The sequence below is a fragment of the Thalia democratica genome, chromosome 2 (assembly GCF_965202585.1).
Source record: "Thalia democratica chromosome 2, ktThaDemo2.hap1.1, whole genome shotgun sequence".
NCBI lineage: Eukaryota > Metazoa > Chordata > Thaliacea > Salpida > Salpidae > Thalia > Thalia democratica.
Genome location: NC_139166.1, coordinates 15361022 through 15377518, shown reverse-complemented (window position 1 = coordinate 15377518; position 16497 = coordinate 15361022). Strand labels below are relative to the sequence as shown.

The following is a 16497-nucleotide window of genomic DNA, read 5'->3' as shown; positions in this document are numbered from 1 at the left end:
CTTTCGTTAAGGATTATTTTTCTTTTTCATGATTATAAAAGTTTGATTTAAATTTTTTTTATATTGACCTAATGTAAATGCTCTTATGAATAAAAATTCAAGTAGCTTTACAGCCGAACATCTTTTCTAAAGTTATTAGATATAATTTTCTATTTAAGTGAGATTTTACTACAAATTTAATTTAAAATAAAGCTTAACACATAAAATTTTTCAAATTAAAATTACGATTTAATTAAAAGTTTTGTACAGCAGTACTTAAAAAAAAATATAAGAATTAACTTCAATTTACTATTGTTACATTCACGACTAACAAATCAAAACCGATCAAGTTTATACCTAGGTTCTAAATATATTTATAAAAAGCTTTTCTCAAATAGTAACAAAACTAATATACTTTTTTAAAGGAATAATGTCTAAAATCTTTAGATTTTAAAAGCAGCTTACTTGGTTGCAATCAAATTTAAACGTTCAGTATACATTACAAAAGTGTATTTTAACACTTATTTTTAATTAGTTTAGTTTTATACGTACTTGAAATAAAAACTGTTAATTTTTTGAAGTCTACCTTTAGACTGTTTTTCTTGGTTGAAAATAACTGCCAAAAATATTGTAATACGTTATTTAGTACAGTTTTAAAGTCGTTAGCAATTATATATTTTTTTAAAATGTGGTCTTGCCAAAAACGTGTCCGAAAAATAAACAACAGCTTGTACGTAATATTCAAAAAACTCAGACTGATTAATCAAGATTAATTTGCATAAAATATATAAAACCAACGTATATAGTGGTTTAATAACAAAGAGGCTTAAAATTATAAAAACATGTGACTGTATAAGCATTATAATGAGGAAACGCTGTATGATCAATTCATTGTATAATAGTTGTTAAGAAAATGAGAAAATCTAGTAAAAGTAGCTAGTAATTTTATGTATGCTTTAACAACGGAATTTAATCTGCTTTAAAACAATAATAACTTGAACCGGATTAGTATGAAATTATTCAAAACATACTTAAGTACTAACAATAACACTCCAATACGGTTTAATATAATTTAAATGCGGAACTATCGCTAAAATGATTTGCTACAAGACCAGGTTATAGTTTTTATTCACTAAACTAAACTATTAATAAAGAATGACAGAAATAATTAATGTACATATTATTTAGATTTCCGGAAATTATTATCAATTATATTCTGTCATTCCAAATTTACACATACTTATAAATGATTTGAAGTATATATTTTTGGTATTTTTTTCTCAAACAAAATTAGAAATGTTATAAATTTAAATTTTAATGTTAAAATTAAAACCATGAATGTTATAAACATTACGTAAAAATGCTGAGGTACATAGTTATTGTTACTTAATTAAGTTTTTCAGGATGTTTACAAAAAGTTCTTAAACACTTCAAAATTTATTTAATAACAAATGCAAACTTTAATTAACCCATATATAAGAAATTAGTTACAAAAACTCAGTTGAAATTCAACTTACACAAGTTTATTAACACAACATTTCAGTATGATTTAGAAAAACTATCTGAACTTGAAAATATAATCTTAACAGCCAGATATATACCTTTAAACTTATGATAGGCTGTTCACTTTATCTTAAAAGTATATACAAAAATAAATTAAGTTAGTCGTTTAAAAAAAAAGAAGGAAAAAAGGAAATAAAAGCCATTTATATTCGATAGTTTTAAAAATAGTACTAAAATGAATAAGTTAAACATACTCATTTTAGCGAAACAAAAACAATACAAACACAAAGTCTAAAATATGCTCAAATATTACAAAGCTATAGCTAAAACGTTTTTTTAAAAACTGTCACAATCGAAGTAGTTTTACAAACAAAAAGAAAAATTTTACAAAAGCAAAAATGTTAAAAGTATAAATTTGTTTTGTACCAACTTTTAAAAGCAATAAAATTTTGAAATCTATTAACAACTCTTAAGAATTTTATATAAAACTAAAGTCATGTGGGTAAACTAAAAACTGGTTAAATAGAGACAGCTGAGCAAATTTTATTGTTTTTATCGAAAGACAGGATTCTAATCAAAAAAAAAACATACAAATTCCTTTAAAACTTTCATATTAAATGGATAAACGAAATGCTCAGAAGTATAATTAAAATATAAATTATTTCAGTTGTAGAAGTTAAATGTGAAAAAACCATGTATAGTCGATTTTATTAATTTGCACAAGAGAAAGGATCAGTTTAGTAGTTTTTATTTTTATGACAAATTTAAAAATCTAATTGTTATCGCATAACTTTTTCTTAAAATTATGTTTGTTTTATTTTTAAACAAGCTTTATTAGAGCCCAAAAACTTTACAGAACTATAAACTTTTACAATATTCCTTGCCAAGTTTTTAATTAAAATTGGTCTGAACTGTTTTTATGTTTTCTGAAGAACTACCATTTTACTACTTAGTAAATAAACTTAATTACAGTAAAACAATAATTTTTTTTTTGAAAATATAATGTAAAATGTTTTAAAATCGTTAAAAGCTAAACTAAGTTATCAACAGGCCAACTTTTAGATAAATAAGCACAACTATACTGTACATTAATATCACTTATACATTTTATATATTAACAAAAATATTATCAGTTCAAAGAAACAAAACCCAAGTATGCTTTTCAAAGTTGCAGCTTGCCAAAGCAAAAAAAAACAATAAAATCAATCAATAAAGTTTTAGAGGAAGGGTCTGAATTCATAAGGACAAGATGTAGATCTAAGAAGTTATAAAGCAAAAATCTAAAGAGTTGTATCTTTTCAAATCAATAACTATAAGCCTTAAAACTTAAAAAGCACAACTCAATATATTATTACATATTATTTTACAACACATATCTAGTAAAAAATTTCAAACTTTTGAAAATATACCAAATATGAGTGGCATCTTTTGAAAGCAACAATAACACTATGATACAAGCCAATCAACTGATCAAACATTCAAGAACTAGAATGGGGTGGCGTCTTGTTCTCCTGTCCGTTTTTCGCGGGAACGAATCCGTTCTGCTGTTGCTGTGTCGCAGGAACGTTGTAGTTTGCAGCTTGTTGTTCAGCTTGTTTCTGTTGCTGCTGCTGCATTTGTTTTTCCTTCTGCTGCTTGGCTATCAGATTGTTCTTCCTCGCAGCTTCGAGGATTGAGACTGTTGAAAAAATATTTATTTTTTTCATTTTTATTATTTTTTTTTGGTTTATAAACATTTTAGCGGCTTGTGATAGGTAAAGAGAAAGCTGATTAGCATATTTTAAAAAGCATAACATATATTGTTTTTATTTTTTGAAAATTTCAACTATTAATTTTTACTTTAGTCCATTTTAAACTATGTGTACCTATGTGATAAATAGACCTTGTAAAACTTACTTTAAAATAAATTTAATTGAGGCGTAACAAATTTTACTCATTAATATTCTGATAAAATAATTAGAACAAACAGAAAAACTGCAGGCCCGTATATTAAAACTTACCATTTTTGCATATTAACTATTTACTATAACAACCTCAACCCGAATAAAACTGACAAATTTATATAAAAACTTATTTTCACAAACATTTTTGTTGTAGCATTAACCGTTGTTGTCTCTGTCTCTTCATTTCCTGAAACGCCTTGACTGTGTGAACAATACAAAATAATATTTTTAATAAAATGTGCCAAAACCTTTTCAGGTACTAAATCATCTAAGTCCAACAAATGATTTCAAAATGAAGTTGAAAAAATTAAACATTCTTGAATAATGTCAAAAAAAAATTAATGTAGAAAATTCTCTGGCTGGTTAATATATACAAAAGTTATATTTAGTAAAATGGTAAAAAATTGTTGTCTAACTGCTGGAACTATCAAGTGTTTTAGATAAAATTGCAAAACCTTTTATTAATAGAATAAATCATCCGAATCCAATAAATGTCTCCAATATTAGTTTAAAAATACAATAGACATGTTTAATTAAAAAAGTTAAAAAAAAAATTTATTAAAATCATCCAAATACAAATTATAAGTGCCAAAAGTACGAAAATTATTACACAATTTTTTTTGATATTTGCGTTTTAAACTTGTGTCCCTTCAATAAACTAGGTGTGTGAGGCAACTTATAGCCGTTACATTTTTTTAATTTGTACTAATCAATTAATTAATACATATATTATTTTAAAAACCTCCAATTTAGTGGTGATTAAACTGTGGTGCTAATTTACAGGGTTGCCAAAGTTTTTTGAAATTTTTACCAAGGTATTCTGAATTCCTTCCAGGTTTTATATAGAAGATTTTTTTATTGATTCATATTTAATATAGATCTAAATCTATGGTGAAAAATTGTCTTAAATAGTACTTAGAAACTGAAATACTACTATATATTTTAAACTGTTTTTTATTTTTTTCCAGTGTCCAAGAAAATGAGAACTTCTCTGTTCAGACAGTAAATAATAATTTTTTACAAGTATAACAAAAATTATTAGTATTTATAAGTTATTATTAACTTTGCTAAATAATTGAAAGTGTGTTATTTGTTCATTTTTAAGACAGTAAAAGCAATATTGTATTTTTTACAATAATTTTGTTGTACTACTATAAACGTGTTTTAACAAATAAAATAGTATATATGATATGAAAAAATTATTGTATATGGTATATTTTTCGTTTCAAATCAGATTTCCATTATTTTACAGTAAAATTTGATTAAGTTCCTGGTATTTATTGATTTATATTCAATTTATTTTTATCTTTTTTTTAATTTCTTAAATTTTAGGTTTCCAAGGTTTGTTTTTGCATTTATTGTAAAATTTCAAGCTTTTTCAGATTTTTTGGCACCTATGTATTTAAATCATTTTTAGTCATAGTTTACTAAATAGCCATATTAAAACTTGCTTTTAGCGAAGTTGTTGATAACAAAAAATTTATAAAAAATAGTAGCTTATTTAAAAATAATTCTGCTTTCATTATTTGTTTAACTACCATTATAAATTATACCCACTACTATTTATTATTTGACCATTAAGCAATAACTGTTGGCATTTCAAAAACTATTTAGTAAACATTCTGAAGTAATGCAATTGTCCAGCGGGAGTTTTGTTATTACAGTTAGAAACTGATTTTACATTAACATTGATTAACATGCAAACTGATTTATTGATAATATCAACAACAACCAACTTTTCATTTCGAGCTCCTGGTTCTCCTTGTTCAAGTTGTCAATGTCGGTTTTGAAGGCAGTGTTCTTCTTCGTCATCTGATTGATGTACTCGGTTGCCTTGTTCAATATTTGCGCTCGCGATGCCTGTAAAATATTTTTTATCGAATGTTATCTTAAATAATCAGCATTTAAATATCAAGTGATTTTTTCAAGTTAAAGTTTAAGCTTTTGACAAAATGAATTGATTAAAATTAAAAACTTTGCAAGGCCTGTAAAATATTTAATGTATATAACTAGCTACTTTTAAGAAAATCTTGAACTTTTTTTAAATAAAGAATTTGTTTTTTTATTTAATTTTCATATATCTCAACAAGATAGCCTTTTAAGATCATATGGAGCTCAGAGCTTTTAATACAAAAAATAACTTTTATAGGTTGACCTAAAACGTTATTTTTTTAGAAGAATTTGTTGATTTAAAACTTGATATAGAGTAAATTAAAAAAAAAGTCATATTCATACACAAATGTAGAAAATACAAACTTGTAATTTTTAATTTCAATTAAAATTCATCGATTTTTAAATTCTATTAATTATTTAATTTCAGAGCAGGAGTTTTTAAAACTTTTTTGAATATTCAGCAAAACATTTTAAATATTACACATGCAAAATTTTTTATTAAAAAAAAATCATTGTTTATATAACGTAAGTTTTTTTGAACTTTGGTAGTTGTTATACAATATTATACATCTTATGTTTTCAATTTTTAATGTCAAGTCAAGTTTTCAGTGTATTAATAATAGTTGAAAAAAAAAACTTTTTTTGAAGTTGATGTTAGTTTTTAAGTCTTAACTGTCACTAAAAACAATAAATAACTTACCTTCTCCCCATTCAAAGTGGGCACTGAATCTCTCAAGCTGTTGAAGGAATCCTTGATGTGGTCTCTCCTCCTACGCTCCAATGCATTGTGGTGCGATCTCTTAGTGGACTGTATAAATAATGTAATTGTTTAATTATATCAAACGTTTCGTTAATATAGTTATAATAACGAGTACAGTTATAATTTTTTTATTTGATATTTTCTATCCTCCTTTGCTCCAATGCATTGTGGTGCGATCTCTTAGTTGACTGCAAACATTTAGTGAGAATAATTTTATTTTAAATTCAGGCATTTATAACAGAATTTTATGTTTTGTTTTCATAAGTTTATAAATTTTCCATAAGACTTGGACACAATGTCAAGTTGTGTAATTAATAAACTGTAAATGAGAATTTCTTATCTTAACAATAAATAATAAAAATTAAAATGGTTTTGCAAATTTTATGATTATTTTTAGCCTTTACGTAACTGTATTAAACTTAGGAAAAGTATAACATATTAGTCACTTACTATCTTTTATTTTATACTCATTTGTTCAGACTAGTAAATGCATTTTTTTTTCGAATAAAAACAAGGTTCTCATTGTATTATCAAATATTATGTAGAAAATAATAAAGTTAAATATTTTGAATACAAAAAGTTTATCACAAATTTGTGGCATGTTACTTATTTTAAACGTTACATTAAACAATATTTTAAACTAATTACTAACTTATAAAAAAATTAGGTTATTAATTAACTCAACAATTTTTTTGGAGTTTTATGACTTTTTTGAACATGTAAAAACTTCAGATGGATAATCATTTTATATTGTTTTAGATTGGTTTAAGTACATAATGTATACATAAATTACATGTATAAAGAATCAAACTTTACATAATCTACAAGGGCAAAGTGACTTTTTGTTCAGTGCATAACATAGCATAGCTTTATTAAATAAAGTTTGATAGTTTGTAAAAATATTTATTCCAACTAAAATCTAAAAATTTATGAAGTTGTGAACTATACACAATGATGTGATTGTTTTGTCAAGTTACGTAAATACTTGGAAGTATTGTGGTTACAACAATATAAAAAAGTAACAATGTATTTTTTTTATTAACTAATTAAATAAACTTCAGATGTATATTTGTGATATACATACATATATAAGATTTTTGTTCTGTAAGCATAGCAACTTAGCTCAAAAGGGAAAAATATTCAGTATAAATTTACTCTAATCAATTCTTCTTCTATAAGTTTTCTTGTTTTCTCAGCATCCTATACAGAAGGTACAAAAAATAAAATTGAAAATATTTGATATGTAAAAATATTGCCATTTGTAGATTTTTTTGTTACAATAAACTAATTTTAGATATTAGAAAAGATTTATGTGCATTTAAAATAACAAATAAAAGCAAGTCAATCATATCTAATTTCAACTAAACAACTTATTTTAAACTATAATTTTTATATAAAAAAAAATGGTTACCACAACAGAACACTATTTAAATATGTATGTTTGTTATTTTTTCATCTCTTAATTAATTTCAAGACAAATAAAAAATTCACCATTTCTTCCTCTTGCCTTCTGATTTCACGCTCCTGACAAATTGTACAACAAAAGATGTTAATTATTTGATCATAACAAGTGAAAAACTAAACATTTATACTAATAACTTTTTTTTTTAATTTATAACAAAAATATGTTTATTATTTGATCATGTCGAAAACTAAATATGAATACTAATAATATGAGCTTTAAAAGTTTACAACAAAAATATGTTTATTATTTGATCATAACAAGCCAAATTCAAATATATATACTAACAATATGTTCTTTTAAAATGTACAACAAAAATACGTATATTATTTGATCATGTCAAAAACTAAATATGAACACTAATAATATAAGCTTTAAAAGTTTAAAACAAAAATATTTTAACAACTTGATCATAAATAAAGGTTAAACAAAAAAAATGTTAGTTTTATATAATAAAGTATTATTTGAAATTAAGAATTTTAAAACAACATTTTATTATAGTTGTTTTTATATATTTAGTAGTGGAGTTTTAAAGATAGTCTACTTTTAATAAGATTTAAAAAACTAAGGGTCTTGAACAACTACTACAACAAAAATATGTTGAAAACTTGGTGAGGATAATAAAGCTAAACACTCTACTATTTTTAAAAAATGTTTGTTATAATAGATACTTAACAGTGAATTAAAGCTGAAAGTATTTTTGTAGTGGAACTCAAATAGATTTGATCATGTTATTTTGGTTCAAATTAAATTTTATAGCATGAAATACTAATAATTTATCAAAAATATTATATTTAAAAACACACTTCACATGCATTATACCAAACTAAACAAAATACATTATAAGGCTTATAGAACCAATTATTATTATAAAGTCTATATTTAATGACTTAAACTAAAAAGTTATGAATTATAAACTAGTACTAAAACCAATGTAATTTAATTTGAAGAACTATTTAAACACATAAAACATCTGCAACAACTGTTACTAAAAATCTCAATAAAATAGTTAATTGTATATTTAAAACTTAACAATTTTTCCATCTTAATTTATAACCATTTGGTATAATATAATGATAAAATTTTCTCACACCACTTCAGCCAACTTTAAAATCTAGTTTTCTTAAAAAACAAAAACAATTCTTACATCACTGTCTTCTTGTACGTCCATGTTGTAGTCTTCACTCATTTTTATTTACTTTATTTCTAAAAATACATTTATATAATTTCAAAGCAAAAATATAAGGCAAGGGTCTGTTTACTTTGATTTTCAAGGGCATAGGTAATCACCTTTTTCACAATTTAGTCTAAACTAAAACAGCAAATATCTAGAACTCACTAAAAATATATCTCCTCCTAGGTTTTTTAAGCTATCAACCTCAAACTTTTAGAAAATGTTTCTAGCAATACTTAGAAAATTCAGTTAGAAAAAAAATTAGAAAAAAAGTAAAAAAACTACAACAAAAAACAAAACAAAACTGTTTTATTTTGTTTTTTTTTATAAAAAAATTTAATTTCTAAATTTTTTTAAAACTATTTCCAACAGAATTTTCTAAATATTGCAAGGAGCATTTCCTAAAAGTTTGAGGTATTTATCTTAAAAAACGTAGAAGAATATAGATGACATAGTCTATTTTTGCATGTTTTAGTGTGTGCCTCCCATAAGGAACCTATTTTTGTATCAAACTGTGATCAGCTATATCTTTAAAACTATTTTTAATTTTTTAAATCAGTAAAAAGCATCTTTAGCTTAGTATAAAATATATAAAACAAGATCGAATTGTGAAAAAAGTGAAATTTTTAGGATTTATTTTTTGGACCTCATACATTTTGCATTAGGGTGATTTTTAGGAAAGCCAAGGTGAAAGTTTTTCAAAACATCTTAAATTTTGCCATGGGTGTTTTTAACTAATATATTCAAAACATTAAATACTTTTCAACGGAAACTTAAAAGTAGCTGTAAAAGAAGGCACTATTAGATGAAAATATGCTTTGCACAAAAAAGTGGTGGATAACAATATATACAATTTCAAATTTTATTTAGTATTGTTTACTTTTACTTTGCCAGTTTCCAACAAAAAATGGTTATAGTTCATAAAAAGTTGTTTATAAAATCTTTTACAAGTATGTAAAATGGACTGATTAGTACAACTTAATCTTTTTACCCTTATATAACTGAAAATTTAAATTCAATTTTTAAAGTTTTTGACAACACTTTGAGCTCAGTATTTTGATTCATTTTAAAAATGTAATTCTCATAAACAAATTGACACTTATATTCTCAAAAAAATCGATATTAAGTACTTTTTGAAATTATATTTATTGACAATAAAAAAAATACTTAATTTGCAACATAATTTTAATTCTGTAACCTTTCAGTTTACAGTCCCTCTCTAAAGACCCAAAAAAAAAATTAAAAAACATTCAATTACCACCAAGAAAAGGAAAGAAACTAATATATTTAATTATATTATACCACATTTAAGAATACAACAACAGTCAATAAAATGTTTACAGTAGTTTGAAAACTTTCTTCATTAATAAAAAAATCGATTTTAAAAATTCTCAAAAGTTAAATATTTATTTAAATAACTATGTCAGATAATAGTTTTGCTCTTATCATATTGCACTAAAAATTAAGGTGGTGAAATTTACAAAAAATATATAACCAACATTGAATTTCAATAATTTTATAGCACTAGTGTTTTTTCTGGCATTTTAATATAAAAAAAAAACAGTTTGAATATTATATAACTAGGCAAGCCATACAGCTCAAAATTTATCTCTATAGATAAAAATTAAAAAACAATAGCTCTTTTCAATATATCAATACTTTGTAAACTTTTATTCCATTTTGTAAGTTTCTGTTTTTTATGTTAACAAATTTTGGCAAACATTAAAATGAAAATTCAATGCAGTAAATTTAGAACAGTCTTAAAGTTAGTATATATAATTTTTTGTATTTGTGTGGACCACTGGGTCTCTATCTTGCAACATTCATCTAATTTTTTGAAGGCTACCATCAAACCACACTAATTACCACTGTAGTTTTACTTTCAAATAACAGTTATTAGTAATATTAATTATATTAAATTTAATCTCAATCAAATATCAAATATATTAAAGAGTAAAACAATGACTATTTCAAAATAAACCCATTATTTTCGAATAAAACAAAAATGTTATAGAATAAAAATATCTACACTGACACCTTTTATAAAATTCTAAGTTGCACAAAAGTAGTTCATCAGTATAAAGGAATTATGTCATGAACAATTTTAATTGTTTCATTAATATTTTTCATAAATTATAATAAAATAATAGAAATCACATTTCTTCTACATTTAGTCATCTACTTGATGCTGTTTGTTAGGAAAATATGGTCGATTTTTAAATTGTAAAAAACCATAAACACCACTACAAAGAGTTATTAAAGTAAAGGAAGTGAACAAGTTCACAACTTGTTAATCTTCTATTTCAATAAGGAAAGTAAGTATATTTGATTTAAACTAAAATAAGAACTTTTGTTTCAATAATTTTAAAATTGGTTGTTATTGTTTAAAATCTTATTGTTTATAGCGTACTGATTTTAGTAAAAAGTAAAGCTAAATTAAAAATAAAAATGAAAAAATTATAAAGAAAAAATATTTCTATCTAGTATTAAAATTTTGCTGAGAAGCGAGTTTGTGCTGTTTATAATATTTTCTAGTGTAAATTTGTAAAAGTTAGGAAACTTTAATAACTGATTTATTTAGTAGGCCATAGCTGTTATTAAGACACCAACTTGTTTTAATTTTATCCAAAGCTTTTTAATTTTTTTTTAATTTAGAATAATTTACAACACATATATATCCGCATTCAAATGTTCATGCTAGACAAGGATCGTTTTTATTCTGCATAAAGTGTAGCCCGCAATTGGTGAAATGCAAACGTGCAAATCTGTCCCGCAATAGATAAATTTGAATAAAACCATGCTTGAATTAAAAAAAACAAAATTGTTTTAAGAAGTTTATAGCAAGTTTATCTTCTTTAGTTGTTTCAAAACTTTGAACTTAAATATCAAGTTGATGAGTTCCATAAATATTATAAATATGTTTAGATGTCTTTTTTTTAACACAAATTGATACAAAACAAATAAAAGTTTTTGTATTAAACGCAAGTTAATTAGCAATTTCAAAATCATATTTTAAAACAATTTGTCTCTTATCAAAACTATAAACAAATGACTAATAGACAAATAAAATGTTTAAAATTCATTAATCTAATTTGTAACTATATTTAAATAATTTATATATTAGAACAAGCTAAGTTTTTCAATATCAATAAACGACTAAAAAATTTTTTTAATTTTGCTTTTATAAATTTGTTTTTTTATTATGAAAAACAAAAATCTAAAAAACTTCACACTTTAGTTACCTAAAATAGTATCAAAGTATCAAGCGATCAGTATAAGTACTTCTTTATACTTTAAATTTTTAAGCACCTTTTGGAGCTGTGAAACGGTTTTATTGGCAATATTTTTTTAAATTTAACTTAATTAATTTGGTTTGGGGTCGGCAGTAGAGATGAAATTAGAGCGACTTTTATTATTTACACTTAATATGTTAAGAAAAAATTCACAACATTAAAAATAAATGTAAATAATCAAATTGTTTAAAACTGCAAGATTTACAAAAACTCTAATAATGGTAGCCCTGCTTTCCACTGAAAACTTTATAAAAGGTTTTATGAAAAAGTCGCCACACATTTACTAGATCAACATACTTTAAGTTAAAACATACTACTCAGTTTATTCAGTTTTCAGAGTTTTTAATTTCATAAATTCTGGTAACTGTGATCTTAACGTACAGTAAATAGAAATAAAGGCACCGTTGTATGTATTAAACATTGCTTCAAGAAGATATTTATAGGAAATACATTTTTAATTAACATGAATTAAGTAACATAAGTTAAATTAACATCTTTGAAACTTTAAATGTTGTTAGTTACAAAAATACACTTTTAATCCCTGGTATTATACGAGTTTGAAAATAAAATTGGAGATAAATATGAAAAAGAATATAAAAATGAAATAACGTGTTCAATGCTCACATGCTTTTTATGTGTAATCAAAAAATTGTATTTGTGTAAATAGAAATATTTAAAGCTATTCAATTTAATGGTGCTAGTTATAAGTACTTAATTAAATATTAATTCTATCAGAAGTCTTAAAAATTTTATTGATTTTAAAATAACATAACTTTAAGTTTTATAATTTAAAGAATATCATACACATTAAAGCCCTTTTCTTAATTATTTTTTTATTGAACCTAACTCTGTATGATTCGAAGTAATATATATAAAATGTTTTTAAGATTTATACTTATGACCTGAATTATTATAATAATTGATATTTTTATGGTCATAGTGTTTGCTTTTGTAAAATCATTAAGAACATTGTTAAACTTAAAGTCTTGATTTTCATAGGAAGTCTTATTTTTACAAAAGTTTTGAGACCTATTCTTGTATATGTAATGACTAAAGGTTTTCAATATTGCGATGTTCAACTCAGAGAGGTTTAAATGCTCTCATTAGGACCCTAACAGTAACCCAGTAGTAACCAGACTTTAACAAGCTAGTGGCCACAAGTAAATAACTTACATATTCAAAAACGGTGGAAGTTTTGCCCTACATTATTAGGTCACACATATGAATTTATTAATAGTCTAATTTATTTTAATGTAATAAACATACTATATTCTACCTAATCCTTTACCTTTAATCACAATGTTGTTTCATCTACGTTTGAATTCAATAGAGTTTTTTTGTGAAAGCTATGTAGTTTCTGAAGTAAAATGCCTTAGCTATGATTAATCTATAAAAAACTATATTTTACATAAAATTTTGAGTAGAATTTAGTTTAAAAACTACTTCCATCAATTATTGCTTCCATGTCTTATTAAGAAATAGCTAAATAGGTTTTAAAAGGGTTTCTAAAAATTCCAGCCAGTTTTTTTATTGATTTTGATTCAAAGACTAGCAACCCTGGTAGGGACTTTGTAAAACAAATTTTAACTTATTATATATTATATTATAAAACAATGTTTTAACTCGTTTTAGTGTACACAAACGCTAGTATAATAATTTAATAATTTAAAAAGTTTTTTTATGAAGCTCGATTAAAAAAAAAAATTCAAAAACGTTTTCAACTGCAAGTGTCAGTCATGAATAGTAAAAGCATTGATGAGTGGTTAGAAAATCAGACTAAAACAAATTCAGGTTTAATGGAATCTAAATCTCACAGCCCAATTAGAAGTGGAAATCAAAGTAGTCCTTGCAGAAGTTCAACTCAACACACCCAAGGATTGAAAGAAGCTGATTCTCCTAGTCAACTTAGAAGTTGGGGTCAAACAATCCGAAATAGAAGTGGAAATCAGACCAGTGTCTGGAGGAGCTTCAATAAGAAAAAGTCAAACAGTAATCAGAGTCAAACTTATTCACTGAGAAGAGGAAATCAATACAACTCAAAAAAAAGAGTGAAACCGATCCATGGAAAAGAGGGAGTCGATACAACTCAAAAACCGATTTATGGAGGAGAGGGATTCATTACAACTCAAAAAGTGTGAGAGAAACCGATTTATGGAGAAACAAATCACAATCTAACTCATGGAGAAATAAGAGTCAAAATAATCAAAACAGAACTTTAAATCAAACCTCTCCAAAACTAAATCAGGCCAATCAAAATAGGATATTAAGTTTAAGCAACGACAAGGTTTGGAATTCAAACAAAGATATGGTTGTATTGAGTGTAGATGGTGTCAGTATGAGCGTCTGTCTGACCAAGACGACATTTTCCTTAGCAGGTTTTCTTGTAGAGAATCAAATGACCGTTTTGCAGCTGCTTGTCAAGAAGAATTGTTTGCTAGGTCACCTGTACCACCAACCTTGTAAAACGTGTAGTTTCTTTGTCTACCACAGAAGCCAGCACACGACCACAGAAGCCACCGTGTGTAAGTACAGCACCATCAATGCTGCCATAGAGCATTTCGAGAAAAAGTTTAAGCAGGCTGTGAATGTAAACTGGCAAAAGGAGGGACTAAAACACGGTTGGCAGAGATTTACGAGTGGCGTAAATCACTTTTACAACCACTCGTTGACATTCAATGCTCGCTATTCAAAAAACTTTGACTTCGACTCGGCGAGTTCCCAAGTCAAAGAGCTGTTACAATTGTGCAATGGAAACCCACCAAGCAAATTTGAATCAGCGCCCGCGGAGTTCAGGCGTTTGTGGTCTGGAATGCCTATCGAGCAGGTTAACGAGGCCAGAAAAACTCTTTTTGACGTAATGAAGTGTTTGAGGGATATCCGAAAAAGCAAGTTACCACGCTTGAGTTCCGCATTTTACATTCTAATACCCTGCTGGACGTTCAACAAATACACCATTCCCATAAACAACTACACAAAGCTCGGTGGCGAGTTGAACCGTCTGGACTTTATAGAAGGTGTCAACAACGATTTCCAAAACGCTTGCGTTATATTGAAGAGGGAACTGAAGTGTTCAAGATGATCGAAACTGCAGTGAGGACTACACACGCATCAAAGCATAAGTTTGAGTTGAATGTGGACAAGGTTTTCTCTTTTGATGATCAGGATCTAGCTCAAGATCAGAAACCAGATCCAGCTCGAAACCCTGCTGTAAGTCTTAAGCCAGCTTCAGTTGAGAAACTGGCACTGCAACTGAAAAATCCGCTGATCAGAAACCAGCCTCCGCATGGAAATCAGATTCAGCTGCACATCAGGATATAGCTTCAAAATCTCTGCTTGAAGATCGTAATTTATCCAAAAATTTTGATCAAAAACTTTCTTTTCATGATAAGAATGTTGTTCCAAACCTGAAATTAGCACCAGACCCGAAACCTCTTCTTCTTTGGCACGGTACCAACTCGACTTGCGTGCCGGGCATACTCCGCAGAGGGTTCAGTATTCCGACTACTAGGGGCAGCTTCACGGACCAGCGGTCTACTTCACACCTTGCGCTTCGAAGGCGTCCAAGTACTGCAACGCGGCACTAGGTAGTGCCATAGAAAAGGTGGTTTTATTTAATCTTGAAATCTAATTAGCTCATCTACTTAATTTACTTGCATTGCTAAGATATTGTATGCCAATTAAAAAATCATTAAAGTGTCATTACTAACGAAATCATTTAAATAATTTTAGCTCTGTATAAAAAAAAGGTAATTTGCTCCTGTGTTCTTTTTGTTGTATATCATTGGTACGAAAAGCTTAAACAACATAGAATTTGTGAGTTTATTTTTAGTATATAGCCTTTGAAATTTATTTGAGCCGAGTATAACTCTTTAGTTATTTATGATAGATGTGGCCGGGTATCCTGCTCTTGTGCGAAGTTGATGTAAGTAACACTGATGTCAAGATGGTCCAGGAAAGATGGTATTGGCCGGAGAGAAAAACCCCCCAAAGTAAAATCGTTCACACTGTTGGCAGGTGCAAAAAATTTTACTTCAATATTTAAGAGAAACATTGTTTTACGTTTTAAAGTCATTTAAGTCTACAAATTGTAAGACTAAATAATGTAAGGAACTTTAAAGTTATGATTACATCCATAATAACAGTGAGAGGTAACAAAACTCTAGTTTGTAGCATAATATCATAAACTTTTAATTAATAACTGTTAATTTTTAGCACATTTAGTCTTTATTTTTTAAGTAAAACCCAGAGTTTTTATAGGTAAACTTAAATTAATTAAATAAAAATACTAAATGACATTCACACATTTGTCAGGTACCAAAACTTGGGTAGGTGCGTCAAATTGGACGGCATAGACATGGAAGTCGGTCCCATGAAGGACATGAACAAAGTTGCCAAGTACCTGGTAAACTTCGACGAGTACGCCATCTACGATGTGGGCAAGATCAAGATCAGGTACGTGGTGATGGTCAACATTGGTGCCGGAGTTCCGC

At 26.3% G+C, this 16497-nt stretch overlaps 1 protein-coding gene across 1 annotated transcript; it reads right to left on the bottom strand.

Annotated features, from left to right (window-relative positions):
• Positions 1-1606: 1606 nt before the first annotated feature.
• On the bottom strand, positions 1607-8748 carry LOC145829169 (protein max-like). The gene is made up of 4 exons (XM_082936890.1): positions 8688-8748; positions 6019-6126; positions 5162-5285; positions 1607-3160 (listed from the first exon to the last, which is right to left on the bottom strand). Exons 1-4 carry the CDS (start codon positions 8727-8729, stop codon positions 2961-2963), a joined length of 474 nt encoding a protein of 157 aa, XP_082793016.1. The 5' UTR covers positions 8730-8748; the 3' UTR covers positions 1607-2960.
• Between the last annotated feature and the right edge of the window lie 7749 nt (positions 8749-16497).